This window comes from Haematobia irritans, chromosome 3 (genome assembly GCF_050003625.1).
Source record: "Haematobia irritans isolate KBUSLIRL chromosome 3, ASM5000362v1, whole genome shotgun sequence".
In the NCBI taxonomy this organism is placed as follows: Eukaryota; Metazoa; Arthropoda; class Insecta; order Diptera; family Muscidae; genus Haematobia; species Haematobia irritans.
In genome coordinates this window covers 13,884,599-13,910,942 of record NC_134399.1, presented here as the reverse complement: position 1 = coordinate 13,910,942, position 26,344 = coordinate 13,884,599, and the positions used below count along the sequence as shown (strand labels likewise).

Genomic DNA, 26,344 nt, shown 5'->3' with positions numbered 1-26,344 from the left:
GTAAAACCGTATTTATCAACAAACTGCTTGATAGTGTCGCAGAGCATCAATTCCGGAAATTTTTGTCTCTGCTGGAGGTACTTGTTACACTCGAATAGGATATGGGTTGGTGTGTCCTCAACGAGGCACACGTCACAAAGTGGTGAATCCGCCACTTTAACCTTATACAATGTAGACTTGCAATAACATGTTCCGCTAAGGATTCTATTGAGAGATTTGCACCTCAAAGCGCCAATGGGGAGAGAATCGAACCAGGTAGAACCACTAACTGTTGGGTTGATCTCGTAATATGAAGAGTTGCCCCCTCTAGCCTCGGACTCATAAATATCTGCCCATTTTGTTGAGATTTTCTCGGACAGCACCCTTATCGCGTCTTGTAGCGGCCATGCTATCTCCCAGCATGTGCCAAATTCCAGTGGCCTCCTCGCCGCCTGATCCACCATTTCATTCATGTCGATGCCACTATGACCCGGAACGAAATGTAGTTCTACACCAGCCGGAATGTTGTCGGCCAGCTTATGGAAGTCCGATACGAGGAAATTGTTGATATTAGGGTTTCCAAGAGCCGCTATACTGCTCTGACTGTCAGTAAGGATTGCTATTTTTAGCATATGATTATTAGCTGCATACTCTACGGCCTTCACAATTGCCATAAGTTCGGCGGACATTGAAGATAGATTCTTGTAGGTATAAAAGGAAAAAACAGTACCACTGTCATGGTGTATAAAAGCCGCTCCCGATAAATTGTGGCACACTGAACCATCAGTGAAGAACACCTCAAAGCCATCCTCAATCAGGTTATTCAGTTTTTCCTTATATAACACCTTTACTATTTCCTCGCTGGCCTCTTGCTTGCGTCTGACTACTCCTTTGAAGAAATCCTTATAAAATTTTACATTGGGTGATATGGTGATTGTCATTTCAGTGTGACCTATGTTCTTGAAGATATCCTTGTAGTCGTCATAAATCTTCGAGTAGCTGGTGTTAGTGATATTTAGAGACTCATTTAAAGTAGCAGCAACGGGAAGTTTGTAGGCAAAGCATTTAGCGACCTCCTTCGCCGTTGCAATTTGTATTCGGAAATTAATGGGTAACTCTCCGGCCATATGGTATAAGACAGGTGTAGGTGTTGCCCTCATGAGCCCCAGTGATCTCCTTATGAATTCATTCGCTCGTGTTTTTAACTTGGCTATGTATGTATTGCCCATATTGGATAGTGAGGATGAGGCGTATTCAATTTTAGGTCTTATAACTGCCCGGTAAATGGTAAGTGCTTTTCTAGGATCGATGCCAAAATTGCAACCACATAATATCTTCATGAAATTGCTGGTGCGTGAAATATCTTTCAAGGTCCTTTCCACATGGTCCCTTATAGAGTTGTTAGATGCAATGGTCAGTCCCAAATATTTAATTTTATCCACCTCTTCAATTGTGACCCCATCGAGGGTGATATCAAGAGGTCGCCTTCTCCTATTAAAATGTATGGCGCTTGTCTTTTCCAAATTAAAACACAACTTAATATCACTGCATCTGTTGCGAAACTCTAGAACCTTCTGTTCCAGGGTCTGCCTAGCTATCTCGAACTTTCGATCATAAACGACTATAAAGAAATCGTCCGCAAACTGGAACAAAATGCAAGATTCAGAATTCAACTCGTGTAAGATAGCAGTGTACAAATTAAATAGGACGGGACTAAGGCAACTGCCCTGGGCAAGTCCATTGTCTATTGTTATATTCTGAGAGCCAAGTAGGAGCTTTCTTTTCCCAAGAAAGTCACCAATCCAAGATGTGGTTTTTACGTGGATTCCAGCCCTCCTCATGGCCTCCACAAGGATTGCTTTGTCGGTCGCATCGTAAGCTTTCTCAATATCTACACAGAGACCAAGTACGTGATTTCCTTTTGCCTTAAGCGAATAAACACAATTGATCAGATCGTTAATGCACATCGAAGTTGATCTTCTCGGCCTGAAGGCGTAAGATCTATCCGGTAATATGCCAGGTTTCTCGGTGATAACCTGGATCTCAGATTTCAGCAGGCCCTCAAGAAGTTTCAAGGGCACACTTAGCAACGATATTGGTCTATAATTCTCCAATTTGGCAGGGTCTCTACCCCTCTTCAGTATGGGTTTGATTCTTATAGCTCTCCATAGGTCTGGAATTACACCCGAGTTCCATGTATCCATTATTAAATTGAAAAAAACACGCCTTGCAACAGGATCCAGTGCGCGTAGCATGGCATAAGAAACACCATCCACTCCAGGTGCCGAGTGGATTCTTTTCGAGCCAAGTAGTCGATCAAATTCACGAAAACTGAAAGAGAGGCCGTTTTGACTGGAAGCCAATGGTCGACCCTCAGTGACACTCGACGAAGATGGAATAAGCGGATTTGGTGACGGTGGTTTGTGAATGGTCCGATTCGTGTTCAGGAAGCTTATAGGGGGCTCGGGTGTTAATATCATGTTGACTACAGGTGGGTGTGACGTAGCTGATGACTGGCTGGAATCTGTCAATATGTTAGAAGGTGGTGAGTTTGATACAATAGGGTTGCTAACGGTATTCAATGACGCAACGGATACAAGAAAGTTCATGTTCTGTTCATCATCCCAACAATTTCTCGATTCCTTTGGCATTTTGTATTTACGAACATTTTTGATGGTTTCCCAAATGTTTTGCGGACCAGCAGCAGATATCTCATCAATGAGACTCTGAAAATTTCTCCTCTTAAGTTGTCTCACATGATGGTCAAAGGCTCTATCGGCCTCCTCAAGCTCGAGACAGTTCTCCAGCGTTCTTGATCTGAAGTACTTATGCCTCGCAGCAGTCCTCAATCTAAAAAGCCTGGACGCATCCTCGTCCCACCAGACCTTCGGTAAGTACCTATTGTTATCACCCACGGTGATTGTGTTCTTCTTGATAATATCATCAATTTTGGATTTAAATTCATCCAAGGTGTTACCAATTGTCATAGCCCCAATGTCCCTTAATACTCCTTTCTTACAAACTCTTCGACCAGTAATTGGCAGCGTAGTACCCCCAAATTCCATCGTGATCGGGTGGTGGTTACTGTTGGTGAGTTTTAATAGGCTGACAGACCAGGATGGGGGAGCCCCTGGGCCTCTGAAGAAGGAAACGTCAATAGCAGATGCATACCGGTCATGAATGGTAAATGTAGGGTTGCCGCCATTGAGGCATACAAAATTAGCATCCGACATAAAGTTGGCCAAGAATTCACCCTTTCTGTCGTCCTCACTATTACCCCATAAGGTTGATTTCGCGTTGACATCCCCCGCGAAAATTACGGGGTTACAAATGTACTTTGTGGCATTTATCAGATATTCAACGGAAGACCGAAAATCCGCAAGGCACATATCAGGTGGAAAGTATACCAGTATGAAAGTGATGTTTCTCTTGAGATTCAGTGTCGATAATGTAATCGCCTCACCCACGCAGTCAAGGTCCATGATCGAGAAGCGGATGGACCGCTTGATGAAGGCGCCGACACCTCCAAAGCCATCGACCCTATTCCTCCCTGTGAAGCTATATTCAGCCATGCTAGTACTTGAATTATCGCGAAGCCAGGTTTCGCTTAATAAAGCAATATCAATTCCGTGACGATTCATATACATCTCCAAGACATCCTTGTTATTAGCATTATTTACACTTTGTATATTAAATTGTAAGATCTTCATATTATAACGTAAAATTTGAGGTTTTCATCAAGTTTGAAACTACGGTCTGGTTGTGTCCCCAGGGCCCGTATTATTGTTAGTCATCGCCAATACATCCAAATCAATCAATTTCTCATTAATAGTTTGGCGAATTTCGCCCAAAAATTTCTTTTGCTCAGCCTTCAAAGATTCTGCCACCATGTACTGTGTCACCTCTTGTGATAACACGGTTAGCACTTTCTCATACTCCGTAACTTTGTTCTCATTGGCGGCAATTAGCGCCGACCCATTGGCAGACACGAAACTTTCTTCCGAAAGTACTGCCCTTTGTTCCTTCATCGTTTTTCTGGCATTCTCTTCCTCTCTCTGCTTATTTACATTAACGCGAGCCACCTTTGCATATGGTAAAACTGCGTGCATACTCTTGGCCGATTCACGGAAATTGTCCAAACCCCTTGCTACGGTCCGTCTGTCGCTCCTCGTTGGAGGCAACAGAGGGAAGGAGCTATCAACGTCACTATCCAGTAGTGAGAAACGGTTCGGGAATAAGAGGGGATATTTAATCCTCGTCTCTTTGATAGAAATGTTCTCAAACGTCATTTTCTCCTTGATCTGATATGCTCTTTTTCTCGCGGGGCACTCCCGGTCAACTGGAGGATGGTCTCCACCGCAATTAGAACAGGTCACGACCTTCTTACATTCGCCCTCGGGGTGTCTAAGATAACAAACACGACAATTGGACATAGCCTGTTTGCAATGCTGCTGGAAATGGTTAAATCTAAAGCATCTATAGCACTGCGAGAACGAGACATGTTGGTTGACCTTAAAATGAATATGTTCATAAAACACAATGTCCTCGTCAATCTGAGGACCCTTTTATAATATCTTGACTCGCCAAGTTGGCACCACCTCACCACTCGATGCATCTTTGCGAGTTACCCGAAACATGTTCAGAACTGGTATACTGGACTCATAGTTGGCCATGAGGTCCTCAACGGAGTCCTTAGGGTCAACAGGGAAAATGACACCCATAGTCGACACAAAATGCGCGAAAATCTTTGCCTGAAAGCCCTGGCCGATAAGCCTTTCGTCACAAACTGCCTTGTTGGCAGTGTCCGCATCTTTGAAAACTATCTTGGCCCTTCCGTAGCCTATTTTGGAAATGCTGATGACATTTGGTATCGCCAGACGTTTCACCTGTCTGCCCAAATTCAAAATATTCAGTGGTTTACGCTGGTTTTCTTCTCCAATGGCATCGACATAAACCATATATGGTCCGGCGTGATCGCTATCATAAAAATATCTGTTTTGGTATGCATTAGATGTCACTTTAGGCGTAGCACCCGACTTGGGGCTGCCTACAAGTTGTGAATTTCGAGTGCCTTCCGTAACCATTGGGATTACACTTTCTCCACCTTCACTCCCAGAAGCGTGTCCGATCTTTCGTTCCTTGGATCTAATCCTTATGGTACCCTTGCGGGGAACCACTTTATCATCATCAGCCTTCCTCTTCCCTCTCGTACCATGATCCTCAGACGGATTAGGTGGACCCACCCTAGGAGGGGGTGGATCCATAGTAATATGCGCAGCGAAATTAGATACACAGAAAGGTAAGCCGCGATGTAGAAACAAAAAAAAATTTCGCGAGAACCGCGCGAAAATAAAAATTTAATTCTACCGCGAAATACAAGAAATCTCCGTGAAGATATTATTCAGAGCCCAAAAAAAAACAAGATTTCAGTGTGAGCTGGTAAAATCTTGCGAAAAAACCCCAAGAACGAGAAAAGTTGTTAAAATTTCAAAAACCAAGAAAAAACGTGTTGCCAAAGCGACCGCTTAAACTCGGTCATAAACTCAAACATTAAAAAATGTTTGAGGTCCCTGGTTCCACTTGCATTTAGAATATCACAATGCTAATTATTACGACGCTACTTGCTCATTTCAATTAGAATATCTTCCAGAGATTTTCATTTATGGATATATTTTACTACCACTAAAAATTCACATACATATTGTGGTCATACTTTTCTTGATTTCATAAAATGTAATTTTAACACAGCACAGAATCAGAATACCACAACTATCGTTTAGCTACACCGTAAATGAATTCATGCACTATCCTATCAATACTGCTCATATTACTTGTTCGTTTACAGTTTAATTTTTCAGATTTTTCAGCCGAATTTTCATCGAATTAGTGTTGGGAAAGTAACGAGTATTTGATTACAAGTACTCGTTACTGACTAATTTTTTGAGTACTCGTTACGAGAAAATGAGTACTCAATATCTTCAATGCCAGTTTTTTTCTTCTAACGGTAAGTAAGTTGGCGGTTTGGAAGTAAAATTCTTGACTTCTTGGAAAGTATTAATTGAAGTTTTCGAAAATCGTTTTATCAGTTAAAATGACACGAAAAGGATATATGGCTTCATATTTGAAGAAAGTGAAAAATTTATCTGATTTCTTAAAAACGTTTGCATTTGAAAAAAAAAAAATTGGATTGGGTGTAGGTGGGAGCTTTAATTTAAAGAATCACATGGATCACGTCTCATGCAAATAGTATGAATAATAATGTCGTTGATTTCAGCTGGTTCAATCCAATTGTTTTCAGAGAAGGGCCCAAGCTTATTCAAAAACCCATGGAAGATTTCAACATTGGGTCTCACGATAAAAATGATCGCTAAATATTTGTATCCACTGTCAATGGTGGATAATGGTGGATTTAAAAAGTTTGAAAATTGCAAGCATCACTAATACACAATGCCATCTAGATATACCCTGACGAAAAAATACCGAATATTGAATACGAAGTTGTAATCTGCTTTTCTATACCGTTTTTTAATTTTAAAAAGAAGAAAAAAAATTGCCCACAATGTCTTTTTTAATTTTTTTTTTTAAGTAACGAGTTGTAACGAGTACTCAATTCAAAAGTAACGAATAGTAACGAGTAGTCAAAAGGCCGTGTGATCGTCGTAGGGAGGGTGTTGTTGAGAGGTGGTGCGCGGGGTATACGACCTGAGGCCGTGTGATCGTCGTAGGGGGGTGTTGAGAGGTGGTGCGCGGGGTGATTGTTGAATTTTTGCAACGCTTCGTAACGGCAACGTATTAGGATTGGCGATTAGCCCATTTCCAAGTCAATTCACAATGGTTTTGTTTGCAGAACCTCAATTTCTTTTTGGACATAGACCAAGAAAATATAGAGACATACCTTGATAATTCACCATGGTTTTGTTCATTTGCAGTGCGCAGTCATTCCACTCAATTGCGCAGTCAAGTGACTCAATTTCTTTTTGGAAAACGAGAATTACCGTTCAAATCAGTCAATTTGCATTACAAAAAAGGTGTGGATGTATAGAATTTTATTTCGTTGTCTATACCTTCCTTGGTCTATGATATTGTTCTATTTGGGTTAAAAATAGGCCTAGAATTATATCGTTTTATAAAATAACAAACTAAATTAAATTTTATAAATAACAAATTAAAGACAGATTAAAAACAAGTAAGGAAAGTCTAAAGTCGGGCGGGGTCGACTATATTATACCCTGCACCACTTTGTAGATCTAAATTTTCGATACCACATCACATCCGTCAAATGTGTTGGGGGCTATATATAAAGGTTTGTCCCAAATACATACATTTAAATATCACTCGATCTGGAAGAATAAGATAGACTTCTACAAAATCTTTAGACTCAAAATTTAAGTCGGCTAATGCACTAGGGTGGAACACAATGTTAGTAAAAAAAATATGGGAAACATTTAAATCTGAAGCAATTTTAATGAAACTTCGCAAAAGTTTATTTATGATTTATCGCTCTATATATATGTATTAGAAGTTTAGGAAAATTAGAGTCATTTTTACAACTTTTAGGACAATCGGACTAAAACTGCGAGCTGACTTTGCACACAAAAATACATCAACAGACAGACAGACTCAGAATTTAATTCTAAGACGATCGGTATACTAAACGATGGGTCTCAGACTTTTCCTTCTTGGCGTTACATACAAATGCACAAACTTATTATACCCTGTACCACAGTAGTGGTGAAGGGTATAATCATTCTTTTGCAGAAGAAAAAGTGCCATCTACGCGGCGTGCAGGCAAACTAAAATTCTGGGGGTCTATGGATGAAAGGTGGGGAGCTTTTTTTCAGATATTTGTGAAATTACGTTTTGTATTCGTTTATTTATTTTGTGGAGGGGCTGCATAGAATATAAATTGGAAATGGAATACGTTGACTTTAATGCCAAAGCATCCCGTAGTAAATATAATGAAAACGATGAAGTTTTAGTTACTCGGAAGAATACAATTTTATGCTGTGAATGCGGGAGTTCGATAGAATCGAACTCCCATAATATGTGTATGAATTGCTTACGTGATACTATAGACATTACTTCTGGAATATGTAAAGAGTTGGAACTTCAGTATTGCAGGAATTGCGAAAGATATTTGCAGCCGCCTGGAGAATGGATTAATGCGAGATGGGAGTCCCGAGAACTACTTGGACTATGCTTAAAGAAGATAAAAGGACTAAAAAATTTGACTTTAATAGATGCCTGTTTTGTGTGGACCGAAAAGCATTCAAAGCGGGTAAAGGTAAAACTTGTATTGGAAGGTAACGAAGTGGATCATTCATCAATTCGTCAAGGGGCCATAGTTGAATACACTATAAACAATCAAATGTGTAACGAGTGCCATCGAGTTGAGGCAAAAGATTATTGGCGATGTGTGGTTCAGGTCAGGCAACATGCCGAAAATAAGAAAACATACTTATATTTGGAACAATTAATACTAAAACACAAAGCGCATGAAAACACTTTGGGTATAAAGCCTATGCATGGCGGATTGGATTTCTATTTTGCGTCCGAAAATCACGCCCGTAAATTGGTAAATTTTCTTGAAAGTATGGTACCTGTAAAAGTAACCTCATCCAGACGCTTAATATCACACGACAAAAATAGTAATATACATCACTATAAGTACACGTGGTCAGTGGAAATTGCTCCCCTCTCAAAGGATAGTTTGGTTTGCCTTTCACCTAAAATGAGGCATCAACTTGGAAATATACCACCTTTGTGCTTAGTGCACAAAGTAACGCACAATATGAATTTAATTGATCCCTCAACGGGTCAAATATCGGAGCTAAGCGGACTAAATTATTTTCGTTCACCATTTGAGGCCATCTGTAATCCAAGACAATTAGTCGAATATATAGTTATGGATATTGAGCCGTTGGAATCGCCAGGACGTAAAAATGAATCGGCAAAACATAGCAATCGATATTTACTCTGTGATGTTTGGTTAGTTCGTGCCTCACAGCTTGGATCCAATGATAATACAATACATACACGATCTCATTTGGGACATGTTTTAGCAGTGGGTGATTACGTTTTATGTTACAGTATGAATGAGGCTAATATTAATGCGTCCGAATTTGAAAAACTAAAAACAGACCAGATTCCCGATATAATATTGGTTCGGAAATGCCGCGATCGTCAAGCCAATAGCAAGAAACGTCTCTGGAAATTAAAGCATTTGTCGTATGGTGGTGACGTTGATGAACAACTGGTAAAGGATAAACTTGATTTTATCGAAGATTTGGACGATGATCCTGAGTTTCGCAAGAATATCAATATATACACCGATCAGAGCAAACTGTCAAATGGCGTTTCTAAATCCATTGATGAAATCGCAGATATATTAGATGAAGTTGTTGGTTTTAAAAAAGCAATGAAAAAGGCGAAAGAAGGAAGTTGATTTTCGGACGACGAAAATTTTAGTGCAATACTTCAATACCTCAATTTTAATTTTAATTCATAGGCTAAAATTTTAAAAGAGGCCAAAACAAATAATAAAAAAATGTTTTTATAAAGTAAAAATCTAAAATTTGTAATCAATTCTTTTTACGTTTCAGTACAGCATTGTGACCGATTCTCTATTTTTAATCTAGTACACATCTTGATGCAGTCCTTTCCCATAGTAAATGTATATCTGTCGAAATAAAACCTAAATATTACAAATTCCACTGAATTTATCAAAATGAGAATAAAACAAAATTAAGTGCAATGAAGATGAGGAAAAAAATTGGGGCAATATTATACATAAAATAAAACAATTAGCTAAAGGAATATCACCCAAAACCCATATGTATAAACACTGTTCAAAAAATTATCACAATTTAAAAAAAAAATGTTAATCATTTTAAAATAAACATTTGGGATTTCACATTTGAAGTAACACATTTCCCAAAAAGTATACACATTTTTAGGACTTTAAACCGTTATATTTTATATCAAAAAAAGAAGAAAAATCGATTTGGAACAATACCCTGGTGTGTATGGACCAGTCCCAGTTCTGGTCAAAACGTATGGAAGGGACTGGTCACTTTAACATGGATTTGTGATTGACGGGATATATTTACACGTTTTGGACTCATTCCAAAGGACACGTCCTGGCACAATGGAGAGGTACTCATGAACCAGTCTCGGACAAACTATTGGGTATCTGTTTCCTTTTTGGCACGAATCGCATCAGAAGTGAAAAACTTTCGAACTATGTTGAACAATAGATTATTCTGATAATCGTATTTCACTAAATGTGTATATCCAATAAGATTTTAATTTCAAGCGAGTATGGAAATCAATAAATTATGACTATTTAAAAATTACGACAAACGGGAGCACCGATACCAGTCCTGTGAAATGTCCGTCAGTAATAATTTGCACCAATTTCCCGTAGGGTATGAACAGCACTGACAACGAATGAACGAACCTCAAAGCAGTCGGTCCTACATACTGAGGCCGATACAAGGGGTCTCTTCTTGTCCAATCATATGTAATTGTAATATTTTTGTTTTTTTTTTTGTTTTAATTAAAAATTTAAAAAAAAAAATCCTGTCAAATTTGGAAAAAAAATCCACATGACCCTACCCATCTATTGAGTAAAATTATCAAGTTATTTTAATAAAGTTACCTCGAATATTTTAAAGCGAAAACCAAACATAATTCCGGCCTAAAAATCTTAACACAAATAATATCCCATTGAGGAAATGAGTTTTGCTATTGATTTTTTTTTTTTTTAATTTTCTAAAACGTTTTTTACATGCGGAAGTATATGTTTTCTGGTTGCTTTTATGTTACCTTGCATGTAGAAAGAACCATTCATAAATTTACAATCATTGTATAAATTCAGATTCAAGTTGGGCTCTGTCAAAGATTCAAGTTTTTGTTTAACAATATTGCATATGCGATCATTGCTGATGTTAATGAGACCTATATCCCGATGAACACTGTTGTCATCTAATTTTACAAACATTCCCATAAGGAGAATAACGCTGCAGTTGTTTTCCGTGGCAAATTCTCTAATATCCCTTTCAGCATTATCTTTGGAAATAAATTCTTGAACCGGTATAGGAAATCCAGGTATAGCTAGTTTCATGTCTTCTAGTTTGGTTGATGTTAATATTTTATTATCTTTTCGTAAAAGCTGAGCAGCGGTAAGGGAATTAACATCGCTCCTCGCTTTGACCAATTCATTGAATAATTCTTCTCGGCCCGCTGCATTCGTTATACCAAGTGCATTTTCCAAATGGGCACACGCTTCATGGTCTCTTGTTGTGGCCCTTGCAGCCTCTTGAGAGAAATTCACCGTGTCTAGTACAATGGTACCACGTAGTAAATTCAACACATCATGTTCATCTTCTCCCAGAATCTCTTTTGTGATATACAAGTCGGCAATAAGTGTGGCACATGAGCCCACCAAATCCATATGTACTTCACATTGTTCTGGTATTAGTGCTGAACTATCTCTGGGACGATGATCATATATGGCAATTGAATTATTCAACCAAGGGCTGACATGATGATCGACCAGAACTAATTGGCTCGATTGTAGAAATTCCTCTGTTAGCTCATCTCTAAATGTCAACATCTCTTCGGTTATTGAATATTTGTTTAAGAAGTATCTAACTTCTGTTTTAAGAGAAAAATCCCTCTTTGGTATATTCAATATAGGCAAAAAATTACATTCCACATCTGTCTTATGCTCCGATCTATTCTTGTGATTGAAATAAGCCAAACTAATGGAGGAAACAGCAGAGTCCAAGTCACACGACTCATTGCCTAGAACTATACATGTTGGCTCCTGTAGAGGAAAATTTTGTTAAGTGTTTTAAATCGGCCGCACAATGTGTTCCTACCTTTGCGTTTAGATATTTCCGAGAATGTTTCAAAAATTTCAACATTGTTTTGCAAGCAATTAAACAGCTGACACATGCATCTATATATGACAACCTTTCAAAATACCCGTATACAGCTCTGTGAAAAATTTGTCACCCATAAAGTCCGTTATGAATCATATCTTTTCCTATAAATAATGGCTTCCCATAAGAAATGTATTGGTAATTTTATTACCGAAAAATATAGGAGTGATGGAAACGTTTATTTTTTAAAGACATTATTATGGGGATAGGGATTTTGTTTTACCAGTGTAGGACTGATACAAAGTTCGTGTTTCAAAACTGCAAGTGTAAATTAACAATAGATATACGGCTACTCTTTGCCAAGCCAATAATTTGGACAGTGGAATACAGTTTGTCGATAATACAGTTCACCAATATATCTTTTAAGCAAAATGTACCTAGTTAATATTGTTTTTTTTTTTCACGGGCTTTTCTCTAGCAGTGAAGGAAAAAATTCGAAATATGTTTAATAATATATTTATTTCAAGTTAAAATTCTTATATACAATGTAAATATGTAAAATAAAAATTCCGGTATCCAACTATTTCAGAAATTTGATTTGCATTGCCAATAATATACATTTGCCATGTATTCTTATGGGAGTAAAACGTACATAATCGACGACGGCTCTGAATTTCCACCACTGTTTCATAGGGGTAACATAATTTTAGAGGTGCATACCGGGCATACAACCATAATTCTTGATACTACCCTACGTTTGGGCATCAGATAAAGTTTCTTCATTATCTCCCATTTCATCGTCGGCACATTCCAATGTGAGATCTTCTAACATTTCAGCTAATGTAATACGCGGTACATTATCATTGAAGCCCAGAGTATCACCTCCATCAACGGGCATTTGTTTCTTCGTATCGCGATAGATATTAACTTGTTTTCGGTATTCTGGATCTTCTTCCAAATCTTCCAAAAATTCATGGTAATCATGTTTGCTTCTTTCATCCGTGGCTTCGTCTGCCAAGTGGCGTAGTTTCCATAATCTTTGATTACTACGGGTATTGCGATCTGTATAGCACTTTCTTACCAAGACAACATCGGGAATTTGTTCCGTATTGAGTTTGTCGTATTCAGCATTATTTATATTTGCTTCGCCCAAGTTGTAACCCAAAACCGAATCACCAACTTTTAAAATATGTCCCAAATGACTACGTGTATGTATGGGATTATCATTGATGCCCAATTCAGAGGCACGGACAACCCATATATCACAAAGTACATGGCGAAATGACAGTTGACCTTGTCCAGGATAATATTTGCGATCTTTATCCATGATAATTTCCACATCCATTACCACGTATTCCACAAGTTGTTTCGGATTGCATATGGCTTCAAAAGGGGAACGGTAAAATATTTGCCCAGACAATTCTGCTATTTGCGCTGTCAATGGATCTATTAAGTGAATTCCACTAGTAACTTTGTGTACAAGACTTATGGGAGATAAATTACCCAATTGTTGTCGCAATTTCTTAGGCAAACACACTGCACTGTCCTTGGACAATGGTGCTATTTCTACTGACCATGTATATTTGTAATTATAGCTGTTGCTGTGAATGTCATGGGAAATAAGACGTTTCGATGAAGTGACTTTAACTGGTACCATCGTTTGCAAAAAGTCTACCATTTTCCGGGCATGATTCTCACTAGCGTAATAGAAATCTAAACCTCCATGCATGGGTTTAATTCCCAAAGTATTTTCGTGTGCTTTGTGCTTCAAAATCAATTGTTCCAAGTAATAAAATGTCTTTTTATTTTCTGCTCGTTGGCGTACCTGCACTATGCATCTCCAAAAATCTTTCGCCTCGGTCCTATGACAATCATCACACATCTGATTTTGAACTGTAAATTCAACAATGAAGACTTGTTGCAATACAGTCCCACCGGAAACCTCTCCGTGAACTGTTAACTTTAATTTAATACGTTTGGAATGTGCCTCTGTCCACACAAAGCCAGCATCAACAAGTTTCACATCTTTTAATCCTTTCAACTTTTTTAGGCACAAAGCCAACAATTCCCTGGATTCCAAAGCTGCTTGTACCCATTCTCCTGGTGGCTGCAAATATCGTTCGCAATTACGGCAAAAATGTAACACAGCTTGTTTTGGTATGCCTTCGGTTATATCCACATGGTTGCGTAGGCAAGTGACGCACATATTGGAAGGATTCGGTTGGATTGCAACACCACATTCACAACACAATACCATCGATGTCTGAGGATTGGAAGCTGTTGTCCCTGCAACGGCTCCTGATGAGAAATCGACGTACTCCATATTTAAATCGAAACGTCTATGGACTTCCACTATTTTAATGTAAAAAATTTATAAGAAAAAAACATATGGTTGGTACACGTGCCTATCGATATCCGATAGTATCGATAGCATCTATTTACGCCGTACCATTCACATATGGCAAACAATGACAGCGGCAGTGTTGCCGAGATATCATTAAAAAAGTCCAGAAATAAATTTCAGAGATGTTGTTATCGACTGTTTACATTTTTTGCTACTGTACGAAAAACATGGCACGCAAATGTATTATTTAAGGCCAGTATGCACCTCTAGCGGAAATTTCCGCTACCCATAATGCGCTATCAGTTATTCCGGACGGAATGTCGGTGTTTGTAAAGAATCTTACAGTGTGTCGGATCGATACGACCTGTCGGCGATGACTAAATAATCGGTAAATGTGTTATCGATCCCATAAACATGCAGCAGTCTCGATTATGCCTTCGGACTTAACTTATAATGTGCACAATATATGGGATATGTTCGACACGAGCACTGTCGTCCGGAATAACTGAGTCTGCAAAGCGCATTATGCGCTTTGAATAATCGATACTGCTGCATGTTTATGGGATCGATAACACATTTACCGATTATTTAGTCATCGCCGACAAGTCGTATCGATCCGACACACTGTAAGATTCTTTACAAACGCCGACATTCCGTCCGGAATAACTGATAGTCTGTAAAGTGCATAAGAAATACATTGCTACTTATTTGCTATCAAAAATTTCGTGAGGAGTTTTTATCGATTGTTTACATTTTGCTCCCCTTATACCTGTATGGCAAAACTGTATTATTGTGATGCAACAGGAATTTTCGCAAGATCTGCATACCGGGCTTAAGGAATACATAGCAAAGCTGACTTTTTATTTATTTATTCCAAAAAATACAAAGCCCATTAGAAATAAATCACGGGATTCCTGCAAACATTTAATTCATATGATTCAAATTCAGAGAGAAATTTTTTGTTAGCACGGTACGAAAATTCCGTGAGAAGTTATTATCAATTGTTTACATTTTAATAAACTGTGTTATTGGCATTCAAATGAAATTTCCCCTAGAGGCACGTATTAAATTCGAATTTAGCCGTTATAATAAAAAATAAATTTGCAAAAACAGAATAAAATTATATATTTTTTTGCTAATTTTATTATAACTTGATGGGGAATGATTCAATGCAACAATTGAAAATGTTTACTTCTGTAAAAGTTTCCTCGTATAAGAAAACCGTGGAAAATGAGTCATATTCAAATTAGTACGAAAACCAAGCATTTTGCTTATATTAGGATGGAACATTTTCCAAAGATTAGTAGAATTTCATTATTAGGTCCTTGTCCTAACTGAGCCTAAGAGAATATGTCGATGCTAGCCAAATGTATAAAATCTAATTTACGACTGCAAAGTAACAATTTAATTTTAGTTTTCAAAAAACATTTTTGAATCTTTTTATTAAAATTAAACTTTAAAAAAGTTTGTTTTTCCTAAATAATGTTCTTTTTTATTTACTCAGCATCTTCATCTTCGTCATCGTTGGAGTTGATTCTGAAGTAGCGAAGTTCATAAGAATCCTTATCATTGGCAACAACGCGGATCCAATCACGCAAACTGTTCTTCTTCAAGTATTTCTTGGTCAAATACTTCAAATAGGCCTTGGAAAAGTGCACATCAGAGTTGACATACAACTTCATTTTCACACGCTCAAAAGTGACATTGTTACCCAAATTGTTAACTTTGTCGTTGACCTTCATGCGGCTCTTGACGTATTTTTCCTACAAATACGAAAATAAATAAAATTTAAATTATCACTAAAATCTTGGCAAAAATAAAAATTCGTCTCTGCTGAAGTTTTTTTTTTTTAATTTGTCTCTTTCATTGTTAAGCTATCAAATCAGGAGAATAATTTAAAAACCAAATATTGAAAGAGTTTAAGTTTTTTCTACCACATAGTACACTGTCATCAGAGCGAGGGTTATCACTCTCTAATAACAAATCAACAGTGGCATTACAAGGGACAAATATTCAGAGACGAATTTCTGATTGTTAATGTTGTGAATTTATACATAAATAATAAATTATAAGTTAATTTTTTGCAAGTTTACCTTTTTGTGTTGGAATTATCCATCATTAACCATTTCATGGTTATATAAGTCATAATGTAGAACACGATCGAATGCATACTTTGCTATTGTAATTGGATTCCTGCAACGCCCAACTTGGAAATACGTTTTGGCAGGGCGCACTATGTGTCTTGGCTCAAGCACTTACGGGTGCAAGTGAATCTCGACCCAGGGCCCACCACTTGGCGGTACACATAGCACGACTTGACGTAGTTCACACACGGTTGCACCCCTGGCCAGACCCAGTTCTGGCAATCAAAGGCTACCCCGTCGTGCTACATCCAGAGCCCCTCTTCGTGAGGAATGAATGTGGACATTGGAATGTCGACGATATGTTCGTTAAGAACGGGAGAGGGTTGACCAATCTTCAAGGTCAATGTGTTTAGCAAAGTTCCAAAGCAGCCGTCAAGGCTATATATTGAGGAATGTGTAACAATTTATGACCATTAAGTCATTTAAGATGACGTCAGGACACATAAAACGTAACCTTAAATTCAAACTACTTACGAAGTCAACCACATCCAAAATGTTGTCTTCAGCAATGTTGGTGCAATCGATGGCATAACGCAACGAGACCTTCTTCTTCTTAAGACCCTTACCGCGCAAGACAGCCTTCTTGCCAACCTTACCGGAAGCAGTGGCGGCAGCAGTAGTAACGGATTTCTTGGGTTTGGCTGCAGCAGGTTTTGCAACAACCTTAGGTTTCTCGGCAGCGGGTTTATCAACCTTAGCGGGCTCGGCCTTCTTGGCAGGAGCAGCGGCAGCTGGTTTGGCAGCGGGAGCCTTAGCATCCTTCTTGGGGGCTTCCTTGGCAGGGGCAGCGGGTTTGGCATCCTTTTTAGCGGGAGCAGCAGCCTTGGCGTCTTTCTTTACTGGAGCGGCTTTGGTAGCAGCAGCCTTAACTTCCTTGGCTGCTTCGGGTGCCTTCTTCACATTTTTAGCGGCAGCAGCAGGTTTAGCTGCTTCAGCTTTTGGTTTTTCAACTTTGCCCTTAGCGGCAGGAGCTGAGGCTGCCTTTGCTGGTTCGGCCTTTTTAGCGCCAGCGGCGGGTTTGTCACCTTTGTTGGTCTTAGCCTAAAGGAATAGAGAAATTTTGTATTAGTATACAAAACACACACGAGATATCACATCAACTGCAACACAAATCAGTTATTTTCCAAATAATCCACATAGTTTAAGCACTTTTCCGGAAGAAAATTGGTTCACCATTTAACAATGTGTGGCTCAATGCATTTATTTTTTTAATTTTTAAACAATTTTTAATCAAATTCCAATAATATTTCGGAAACTCACAGTTGGTGCCATGTTCAACCACGGGAGGAACGAAGTAAAAGAACTTAAAACGGTATTGCCACCTTTCAGATCGACTCGTAGTTGGTAGCAATGGTTGTAAAATTGCAATGGGTTACCTAAATAAACGCTTTGTAGCATCACAATAAAACAATAGGTTTGTTTGCGTACTTATACAAGAAGAAATTATTCGAAAAAAAATGGTAAGACATAAGGCCGGTATGCACCTCTAGCGAAAAATTTCATTCCCATAAGAAATGCATTGCTATTTATGCTAACGAAATTTTCGGTAGCGTTCAATTTCGTAAGCTGGTACGCACCTCTAATGAAAATAACAGGGTTGTTAAAAGCATATTAATAGCATAAAAGTTTTAAAACGTCTGTAAATAATAAACAATTTATTTGAGGAATACTTGGAACATATATTAACAATTTTTAAAAGCGATTAGCTGGTTTAAAATTTGTGTACACAGCCCTGTTTTTTTTTTTTTTTTTTGTAGACTTAAATAAATTTTTGCTACCGAAAATTTCGCTAGAGGTGCATACCAGCCCTTATACAAGAAGAAATTATTCGGAAAAAATTGTGTCATAATGAAAAAGCTTAATGAAAATAATGAAAAATAATGAAAATGCTTTGCAGTTAAATACCATGCGTTAATGCGTCCTTTGATTGAAGAGTTCAATTTTCCCTTTGAAAGCAAACATTTTATTAAAGTGCTTCAAACTGACAAATATCAACCATCCCAACGCACGAATTAACATATTCCAATAAACACAATCATTGGAGAAATGCTTATATTCAATACGCTTTCAAACTTTTTTCAAAGAATTAGATTAGAATTCAATTTGAGAAATTGTTGAGAAAATAGCGTTCTCAACAAAAAGCAGACATTACCCTCAACAGTAGAATTCAACACGTTAGCAACAATTTCTCAACATCCCTGCCAACATTTTTTGAATTTGGGGACTCTTTTGAGAATCCCCACTACGTCGAAAACAATCATATACGACATCAAAAACTCGTCGGAAAAGCGCCGTCACTATTGAGAAGTTGTACCACGCCAAGTTACTACAAAAATGTTTCGCATGAGTGCAATTATTAGGTGCCTTTATAGATCAATTTAGAACGACGCCAATAAGGGACCCTCCAAACAATCAGAAAAAGTGCATTTTAAGATAGTTGTAAAAGAATCATTGTGGTCGAGTAAAACACGTTTGTTTAGATATTTATTAATTTGATTAAACATTCACAAATTCTTAAAAATATAACATTTATACCACTATCACATTACATTTAACATAATTTTTGGCATTAATGATGATGTTGAGTTACAAGTAGCGAGTTACATGTTGCTGCGTCTATCAACCAGTGTTTTTATTCCATGGAGGCAGCGTGTCTGTAAAATATCTGAAAAACAATCACTTTATTCCATTTGGAAAATTTCCAAATTGTTCACCAATATACCTTTCACAATTTTAAGCATATAATCTATGTTTTCAGAACTTTATTTTCGTTTTTATTTAATTAAAATATAACAAGCTGGTTGCGCTTGGCGTTTCACAAAAAAATGGCTTTTTTAACAGTAGGGATGGCAAATTACTTGCATGTACTTTTTGATGTAAAAGTCCCGGGATTCGTGATTAATCCCATCCCGAAAATCCCGGGATTTCGAGACGGCATTTATCCCGGGTGACAGCCCTAGTCTATACCCAACAAACACAAGAATGAGTATTATTCACATCCCTGCCAGCATTTCAAAGTTCCATTTCAACCTCATCGTTACCACAGACTCGTAAATGTCACTTCAACCATCATGAAAAGGTACATCAAAAAGTACATGCAAGTAATTTGCCATCCCTACTGTTAAAAAAGCCATTTGTTTTTTTGTGAAACGCCAAGCGCAACCAGCTTGTTATATTTTAATTAAATAAAAACGAAAATAAAGTTCTGAAAACATAGATTATACGCTTAAAATTGTGAAAGGTATATTGGTGAACAATTTGGTGATTTTCCAAATGGAATAAAGTGATTGTTTTTCAGATATTTTACAGACACGGTGCCTCCATGGAATAAAAACACTGGTTGATAGACGCAGCAACATGTAACTCGCTACTTGTAACTCAACATCATCATTAATGCCAAAAATTATGTTAAATGTAATGTGATAGTGGTATAAATGTTATATTTTTAAGAATTTGTAATTGTTTAATCAAATTAATAAATATCTAAACAAACGTGTTTTACTCGACCACAATGATTCTTTTACAACTATCTTAAAATGCACTTTTTCTGATTGTTTGGAGGGTCCCTTATTGGCGTCGTTCTAAATTGATCTATAAAGGCACCTAATAATTGCACTCATGCGAAACATTTTTGTAGTAACTTGGCGTGGTACAACTTCTCAATAGTGACGGCGCTTTTCCGACGAGTTTTTGATGTCGTATATGATTGTTTTCGACGTAGTGGGGATTCTCAAAAGAGTCCCCAAATTCAAAAAATGTTGGCAGGGATGTAACACCATATCAATTTGATAGTGAATCCCATCTTCAACATTAACTCAAATGGCCTTGCAAATTGCGTGCTCAAATTTTCCAATAGGTTTGAAGCATTAACATGAAATTTAGTTTAAAAAGTTATTGCAAATATGTTGAGAAATTGTTGTTAACGTGTTGAATTCTACTGTTGATGGTAATGTCTGTTTTTGTAGAGAACGCGATTTTCTCAAATTGAATAAATGACATGAAAGAAATTCTAAGGTAATTGTTTGAAAATATGTTTGAAAGCGTATTGAATATAAGCATTTCTCCAACGCTTGTGTTTATTGGGTAGTGTGAATGGGTTATAAAAACAACTCAGCTTGTCAGAGTGTAGAAATAACACTGCCTAATTTTACTTGTCGTTGTTCTTTCATTATGATATGGCAACTTTGCCTATAAACATCTGATGTATACACGTGCATTTGTTTACATATAAAGCATCTCATTTTAAACATTTTTTAATAATGGGAGGAACACATAAAAAGAAACTTCGAGCTGAAAAGGCAAAAGTTAAACTGAAGGGAGCAAAATTACCCAAAGGTTTAAATGTAACGAAAACCGCCCAATAAACACAGGATGAGCGTTTTTCAAATGCAACACCTCTTCAGTTTTAGGGTAAATATAATTTTCAACATAAATTCAACTTGACTTGAAAAAGCTCATCTTCAATACATCTTCAAGTTGTTTGCGAATTACAACCAATTTGGCAGAATGTTGACGAAAACTTTGAAAATGTGTTGAAAATAATTGGAGAAAACTTTGACAAAACACTACCCTGAAATGCAACGAAAAAAACCACATGGTTTTCAATACTACTTTGGACAACAAAGTTCGTGGAAGAAATACAAAAATGTGGAAATTTTTTAATAATCAATTGAAATTGCTTATAATAATTGGTAAGTAAAACTAAAACACGAAATGAAAACTTTAAGGAAGTCACTAAACTCAAATCTCTTTGCAGAAGACTAAAATATTTGGATGCTGATTCTTGGACACATTAAGAGGCTGGCCGATGAACAATGGTAGTGGCTTATCGAGAAGAGAAAGTTTCCATAAATCAAAGTGCAACCAAAAAAACTTGGTATTTATGCTTTTCCATATCAACAACTACTGGATGATAATTCGCATCACATCGATAGTTTAATTTACATCGCATCATCGGTTTAATTTGCTGTTTTGTGAATTGAAATTGCTGGAAATTTATTCCAATTATCTGGTCATCAAGTTCCTGAAAATTGCCAGTATTTTAATAACAACAATTTTATAACACCAACGTTCTTGAGGAAATCACGAAGTACGTGGTCAGTTGGAAGAAATACAAATTCGTAAGTCAAAATAAAAAGTGAAATGAAAACATAATGGAAATCACAAAACTCGATTGTTTTGCAGAAAACTAAAATCATTGGATGGTATATTCTTGGAAGATGTTGGCCGATGAAAAACCAATGAAGGAAACAACAAAAAAAAGTTTTCAGAAAACTTACAAAGTGCAACCAATTAAAACAAAGTGCAACAATTCCTGGATGAAAATGTGCATTACATCAATTTACATCCCGTCATCAGGTTAATATTTTGTGATTTCCTCTTGCTGGAATCTATTCTAACACACAAGCCAGCAAGTTCCTCGATAGTAATTATTTCAAATTGCCAGCATATTAATTAATAGTTATTTGACACCAACATTATGGAGGAAATGGAATTATACATGTAAAAATGTTTAAGATATTTTAAGTTGTATTCATAGTTTTATTTATTAATATTTAATAAGATATTTAATAAGATATATTATTATTTTTATATATTATTAATGTTATTTTTCAGATTATTATATTTGTTAACGAAAAAAATAATAAAATTTACAAAATCCCTAGAAATTTAGTATTGACTTTCAGTTAGAACTAGGATTGACTTTCATACAAATTGTGGTTTGAAAGTATTCGCAACAATGCTAATTTTTTATTTTTCTCACGTTGAAAACTGTTTGAGAAATTATTGAGTAGCGATGCATTTCAATTTGAGGATTCCAATTGAGAAATTATTGCTATTGTGTTGAATTTTACTGTTGAGGGTAATGTCTGTTTTTTGTTGAGAACGCGATTTTCTCAACAATTTCTCAACTTGAATATTACCCTAATCCTTTGAAAAAATGTTTGAAAAATTATTGAATTTTAGTATTTTTCAAACGTTTGTGTTTATTGGGCGAATTCAAAGTACGCAAGATTACAATTCGGGAACAACTCAAAGAATCACAATATGACGGAGGGATAAGACAAATAAATGTTAAAGAATGTGTCGCTAAACTGAAGCATCATGGTTCGAGTGTACGAATTGAGGCATTAAGAAATCTAAGAGATGCTATAGCAATCAATCATGTAGGACTTTTGGCAAACCTTAGCGATCTCATACAAGGCATATCAGCCGTTTGTTTGGATCAGGAACGAGAGCCAAGACGAGAATCATTTAAAACATTGAGTGCTCTACTAGGTTATCTTCCCCATGAGTCAGTGGCGCCATTTTTCCACATAGTCTCTTCCTACTTACGATGCGCTATGACCCACATTCAACCCAATATACAAGAGGATTCATTGCTACTCTTAGATGTTTTGCTACAACACATACCCACCCTAGTGGCAACTCATAGCACAAAAATTTTACAAAATTTTCTAGAAATGATATCGCGAGTTAGAGCCGAAGGCGATAAAGCTGGTCGAATGTTAACAGTAAATATGGGTCAAAAGCAGACCAGTATAAAATGGCGTTCCAAAGTATTGCTGCGTTTACAACAAATGCTTGAAACTTTAGCCGTATTCAAGCTTAAACAAAAAGATGACTTACAATCCGTATCAAAAAGCAACAATAGCGATTCCACAGTAATGTACAATACGAAAAACCATCAATATTATGGAATAAAACGTTTGTTTGCTGCAGAGCAGAGAAGTGATATATCTTATTTGTTTAATCGATCAGCAGGCAGTTCAGTCTTATCTAATGATGATACAGCCATAGATGAATATGAACAATTGCGATCATATGTCGATCACTTGATGCCGCTACTATTGGAGTCATGGCTGGAAGTAAGACCCCACAAAGGGACTGGCTCAATGGGGGGTGTAGAAACCTTACTAACGCTTGATGCGGCCCTTACCTTAAAGATTGTCTTAGAAGTAATTGAAAATCTTTGGACACTTATTGATATATATGAGGAACAGGTAAATAACAACGACCTAAGTTCGTGGTTCAAGGATCAGTATGCTGATGTCTTTGCGGCAAATTTTTTGCAAACATCATATCCCTACCAACATGTTGACACCGATGAAGGTAATTTTTGCTGTTATTTATTTACGTTTTAGGAATATAATGATAAATTTTCTCCTTTTCTAGATAAAATTAAATCGAAAAAGAAACCTTCAACAAATTCCAAGTTTTGTCTTCAACAAAATATTACTATTGGATTCCTAATGTGTCGCTTCTACGCAGAAGCTCTAGATAGAGAATCTGTAAGATTTAATTCTGTTCTCACTTACATGACTAGAATTGTAAACGTAGAGGGAAGTAAGTTTGATAGTCCTAGTTATTTACGATCGCTGGTGTCGGCTTTGCGTGCTTTACTTCTGGAAAGCGGCCTAAAACTTACGCAATTACATAAAGAACCCACAACTAAATTATTACGCAGCTGCATTAAAGCCTTTCTTGATAACAGATTTAGCGAAATCGGAGTTTCATCCAAGGTATTGATAATACTCTGCGATATAGTACAAAACAATGAATTGTGCAAATTATATGGCCCAGAAGAGTTTACAGAGTTATTGCAATACCTACCAAATTTACTATTAAAACCCTCGGTGAATGTATCCTGCTTGTTAGCCATGAGTCAATTGGGCAAACAACAAAATATGATTTTCATCGGCGCTCTTAAAAATGTTCTGTACAAGGTTGTGGAACATTTGCAAACTATTCAGGTAATGGGCGCCCATAATGTCCTCGAGGGTAAAAAGCATATAATGAACTTATTTTATTGGCTAAATCCTCAAAAGAGTATAGACAATTTGGAAATGCAGAAAATTCTCAATGTTGCTGAATCGAAAATAACAGATAAAAGGATTGCAGGCTACTGCCACTACATTTTAACTTTAGTTTAGGTTAATGTATTTTTATTGGTATACAATATTGGAAGTAAACTGAAAGTTATGTTTTTCTTTTAATTGGCTTGGGTTTGAATCTGTCTAAAACACTAGGCTTTGCCTCCAAAGGTATGAAGTTTCCATCTTCCTCTGTTTTATGTGCTGATATAATCTTTTTCTTAGCTTCACGAACACTTGCCACAAATTCCTAGAAAAAAAAGAAAACGAAAAAACAACGTCGTCCAATCAAATAACGTAGTAAAAATTTCGAAACCAATTTGGCTTACTTTTCTTTGTTGGTCTTTAACAATTTGTTTATTCCGTGATGCCTTAGCGCTGCCACCTTTTCCTTTCATTTTCCGCCTTGAATTTAATTGTATTTGTGGTGGTTTTAAGAAAAATATGGAACGTTTTGCATCAATCTTTTCCTGGAGAGTTGGTTCATCAACTGTAGCGATTTCACTAGGATCCAGTGTAATAAGTTCGGCAGGTATTTTTTCCAAAAGTGAGTGAACTTCATGTTCACGACGTTGTGTTTTTGTTTGCATTGGATTGTCTTCAAGCGCGTCATAGTTTGGCTCTCCTGAGCCGGGAACGAGAAGTGATTGGAAGCCGTTCGCGGTTGAAACTCCTAAAATATCCTCATAAGGACAGAAGCGCATGCCATGTACGAAGGATCCACAATGTTTGCGCAGATACGCTCTACTTGCATTTTCTCCCATTATAATGTTGTTGTAAATTTCACAATAATTCCCCTGACATACGGCCAAAACTCCTTTTTGTGAAACATCAACTTGATTGACAGGTAAACGTAGCTGATATTCGGCAAGGGGACCACTGAGTGCTCGAATGTCCCAAACTTTGACTTTGCGATCTAACCCAGCAGTTACTAAATGCTGTCCCTTATGGTCAACTGTTAAAGCCGACAAAGGAGTTGGGTGACAAAGCATTTTAGCCAAGGGCTCCCGTATTTTGGGTGACCACATAGAAACTACTCCTCTACCTCCACCTACACACAAAACTCCATTGCCAGGATTCTGTCTCATAATCCGTATGTCACCCTGTTTTGTTCCATAGTTCGCTACCAATTCTCCGATAGAAACATCTAACCATGATAAATATCCGTCTTTGTTACCCGTCGCCAAAAGAAAATGATAAGGTAAAAATTCCATGCGGTTAACCTGAAATGTATTGATCCGTCAATAGGTATCGGTATAAAGTTTTTAATACACATTACCTGGTATAGTCGTTTCAAACAATGCAATTCTGTGCCTTGATTGTCATAAATGTAGACGTGATCTTTCTGGGCGCAAGCAAACATGGTATGTACATGTAGAAAGCTGACATCAGCCACTTCTTCCATAACATTCATTTCACAGTGCATCTTCTTTGTAATCCAATCGAACGATGTTATATGGCCCTTTCGACCACCCAATAGCAAGTGCCTACCATTTTTCGAGTATCTCATGCAGTAGGGGCCGAAATCTAAATTCAATTTAAACAATTTGGCTGCAGATTGGATGTCAACATTCTGCGCTATTTCTTCCTGCCTATATTCAGATGTTAATTCTCCCTCATCAGCCTCTATGAAACCTTGTTGTTCGGTTAACAACAGTTCTGTACGTGCTGCTTGTTCATTGGCATATTCCAGATAGATTTCTTTACGCTGTTGCTTCTCTTTAAAGTGTTTTGTTTTTATTCCACTTTCATCCACATGTTCCCCACGGTTATATTTTTCCAGCACATGTTTTGGAATACTTGGCCTCTTATCATCATAAAGATGATGACTGCTCCTCTTTTTAGGTCTCACAAATTTTTTAACATTTTCCTCAACCTTTATGATTTCTCCTTTGAAATTCTGTTTTTGTTTAGGCTTATATTTTATTTTTTTAACTTCACTTTCCTCGACAACATTTCGGAAATAACGTTTATTTGTTTGTTTCTTCCTGGTGTTGCTTTCGTCATCTCCTGCCATGTTTTAATTAATTCCTCTATGGTTTTGACTCCAAAAACACAACGTGCTCGAATATTTTGCTTGCCTATACAACAGCTGTTCAAGTGAAAACAAACATG

The 26,344-nt window shown here is 37.1% G+C and overlaps 5 protein-coding genes, 2 long non-coding RNA genes and 1 pseudogene across 7 annotated transcripts; 3 read left to right on the top strand and 5 right to left on the bottom strand.

Annotated features, from left to right (window-relative positions):
- The first annotated feature begins 7,810 nt into the window (after positions 1-7,810).
- LOC142232035 (60S ribosomal export protein NMD3 pseudogene) lies at positions 7,811-9,553 on the top strand (annotated as a pseudogene).
- Positions 9,554-10,716: 1,163 nt separating this feature from the next.
- On the bottom strand, positions 10,717-11,989 carry pn (exopolyphosphatase prune). Its single transcript, XM_075302736.1, has 2 exons — positions 11,865-11,989; positions 10,717-11,809 (listed from the first exon to the last, which is right to left on the bottom strand). The coding sequence occupies exons 1-2, from the start codon at positions 11,907-11,909 to the stop codon at positions 10,745-10,747; spliced, it is 1,110 nt and encodes a 369-aa protein (XP_075158851.1). The 5' UTR covers positions 11,910-11,989; the 3' UTR covers positions 10,717-10,744.
- A 539-nt stretch (positions 11,990-12,528) lies between these two features.
- Positions 12,529-14,294, bottom strand: LOC142232034 (60S ribosomal export protein NMD3-like). The gene has a single exon (XM_075302735.1). It carries the CDS (start codon positions 14,188-14,190, stop codon positions 12,619-12,621), a length of 1,572 nt encoding a protein of 523 aa, XP_075158850.1. The 5' UTR covers positions 14,191-14,294; the 3' UTR covers positions 12,529-12,618.
- A 1,320-nt stretch (positions 14,295-15,614) lies between these two features.
- RpL22 (Ribosomal protein L22) lies at positions 15,615-17,768 on the bottom strand. The gene is made up of 3 exons (XM_075298768.1): positions 17,616-17,768; positions 16,830-17,396; positions 15,615-15,974 (listed from the first exon to the last, which is right to left on the bottom strand). The coding sequence occupies exons 1-3, from the start codon at positions 17,751-17,753 to the stop codon at positions 15,708-15,710; spliced, it is 972 nt and encodes a 323-aa protein (XP_075154883.1). The 5' UTR covers positions 17,754-17,768; the 3' UTR covers positions 15,615-15,707.
- A 1,044-nt stretch (positions 17,769-18,812) lies between these two features.
- Positions 18,813-19,180, bottom strand: LOC142232161 (uncharacterized). The gene is made up of 2 exons (XR_012721051.1): positions 19,078-19,180; positions 18,813-19,020 (listed from the first exon to the last, which is right to left on the bottom strand). It is a non-coding gene; the product is annotated as an uncharacterized LOC142232161 (long non-coding RNA).
- Positions 19,181-20,554: 1,374 nt separating this feature from the next.
- Positions 20,555-24,352, top strand: LOC142228466 (testis-expressed protein 10). Its single transcript, XM_075298905.1, has 3 exons — positions 20,555-20,709; positions 22,351-23,468; positions 23,532-24,352. Exons 1-3 carry the CDS (start codon positions 20,615-20,617, stop codon positions 24,287-24,289), a joined length of 1,971 nt encoding a protein of 656 aa, XP_075155020.1. The 5' UTR covers positions 20,555-20,614; the 3' UTR covers positions 24,290-24,352.
- LOC142230037 (uncharacterized) lies at positions 20,878-21,892 on the top strand. Its single transcript, XR_012720561.1, has 3 exons — positions 20,878-21,046; positions 21,112-21,475; positions 21,540-21,892. It is a non-coding gene; the product is annotated as an uncharacterized LOC142230037 (long non-coding RNA).
- Positions 24,273-26,322, bottom strand: LOC142228465 (WD repeat-containing protein 46). The gene is made up of 3 exons (XM_075298904.1): positions 25,509-26,322; positions 24,559-25,452; positions 24,273-24,479 (listed from the first exon to the last, which is right to left on the bottom strand). Exons 1-3 carry the CDS (start codon positions 26,244-26,246, stop codon positions 24,336-24,338), a joined length of 1,776 nt encoding a protein of 591 aa, XP_075155019.1. The 5' UTR covers positions 26,247-26,322; the 3' UTR covers positions 24,273-24,335.
- Between the last annotated feature and the right edge of the window lie 22 nt (positions 26,323-26,344).

What these genes read in the sequence shown, in the direction of transcription:
- pn (XM_075302736.1), bottom strand. Translation starts at nt 11,909, where the DNA reads ATGTTGAAATTTTTGAAACATTCTCGGAAATATCTAAACGCAAAG. An exon ending in GGAAATATCTAAACGCAAAG is followed by an intron (nt 11,810 to 11,864) that starts GTAGGAACACAT and finishes TTTCCTCTACAG; the next exon opens with GAGCCAACATGTATAGTTCT.
- LOC142232034 (XM_075302735.1), bottom strand. Translation starts at nt 14,190, where the DNA reads ATGGAGTACGTCGATTTCTCATCAGGAGCCGTTGCAGGGACAACAGCT.
- RpL22 (XM_075298768.1), bottom strand. Translation starts at nt 17,753, where the DNA reads ATGCTACAAAGCGTTTATTTAGGTAACCCATTGCAATTTTACAACCAT. An exon ending in GGTTGAACATGGCACCAACT is followed by an intron (nt 17,397 to 17,615) that starts GTGAGTTTCCGA and finishes CTATTCCTTTAG; the next exon opens with GCTAAGACCAACAAAGGTGA. An exon ending in TTTTGGATGTGGTTGACTTC is followed by an intron (nt 15,975 to 16,829) that starts GTAAGTAGTTTG and finishes TCGTATTTGTAG; the next exon opens with GAAAAATACGTCAAGAGCCG.
- LOC142228466 (XM_075298905.1), top strand. Translation starts at nt 20,615, where the DNA reads ATGGGAGGAACACATAAAAAGAAACTTCGAGCTGAAAAGGCAAAAGTT. An exon ending in GGTTTAAATGTAACGAAAAC is followed by an intron (nt 20,710 to 22,350) that starts CGCCCAATAAAC and finishes GTGTTTATTGGG; the next exon opens with CGAATTCAAAGTACGCAAGA. An exon ending in ACATGTTGACACCGATGAAG is followed by an intron (nt 23,469 to 23,531) that starts GTAATTTTTGCT and finishes CTCCTTTTCTAG; the next exon opens with ATAAAATTAAATCGAAAAAG.
- LOC142228465 (XM_075298904.1), bottom strand. Translation starts at nt 26,246, where the DNA reads ATGGCAGGAGATGACGAAAGCAACACCAGGAAGAAACAAACAAATAAA. An exon ending in GTTTGAAACGACTATACCAG is followed by an intron (nt 25,453 to 25,508) that starts GTAATGTGTATT and finishes AATACATTTCAG; the next exon opens with GTTAACCGCATGGAATTTTT. An exon ending in TTAAAGACCAACAAAGAAAA is followed by an intron (nt 24,480 to 24,558) that starts GTAAGCCAAATT and finishes TTTTTTTTCTAG; the next exon opens with GAATTTGTGGCAAGTGTTCG.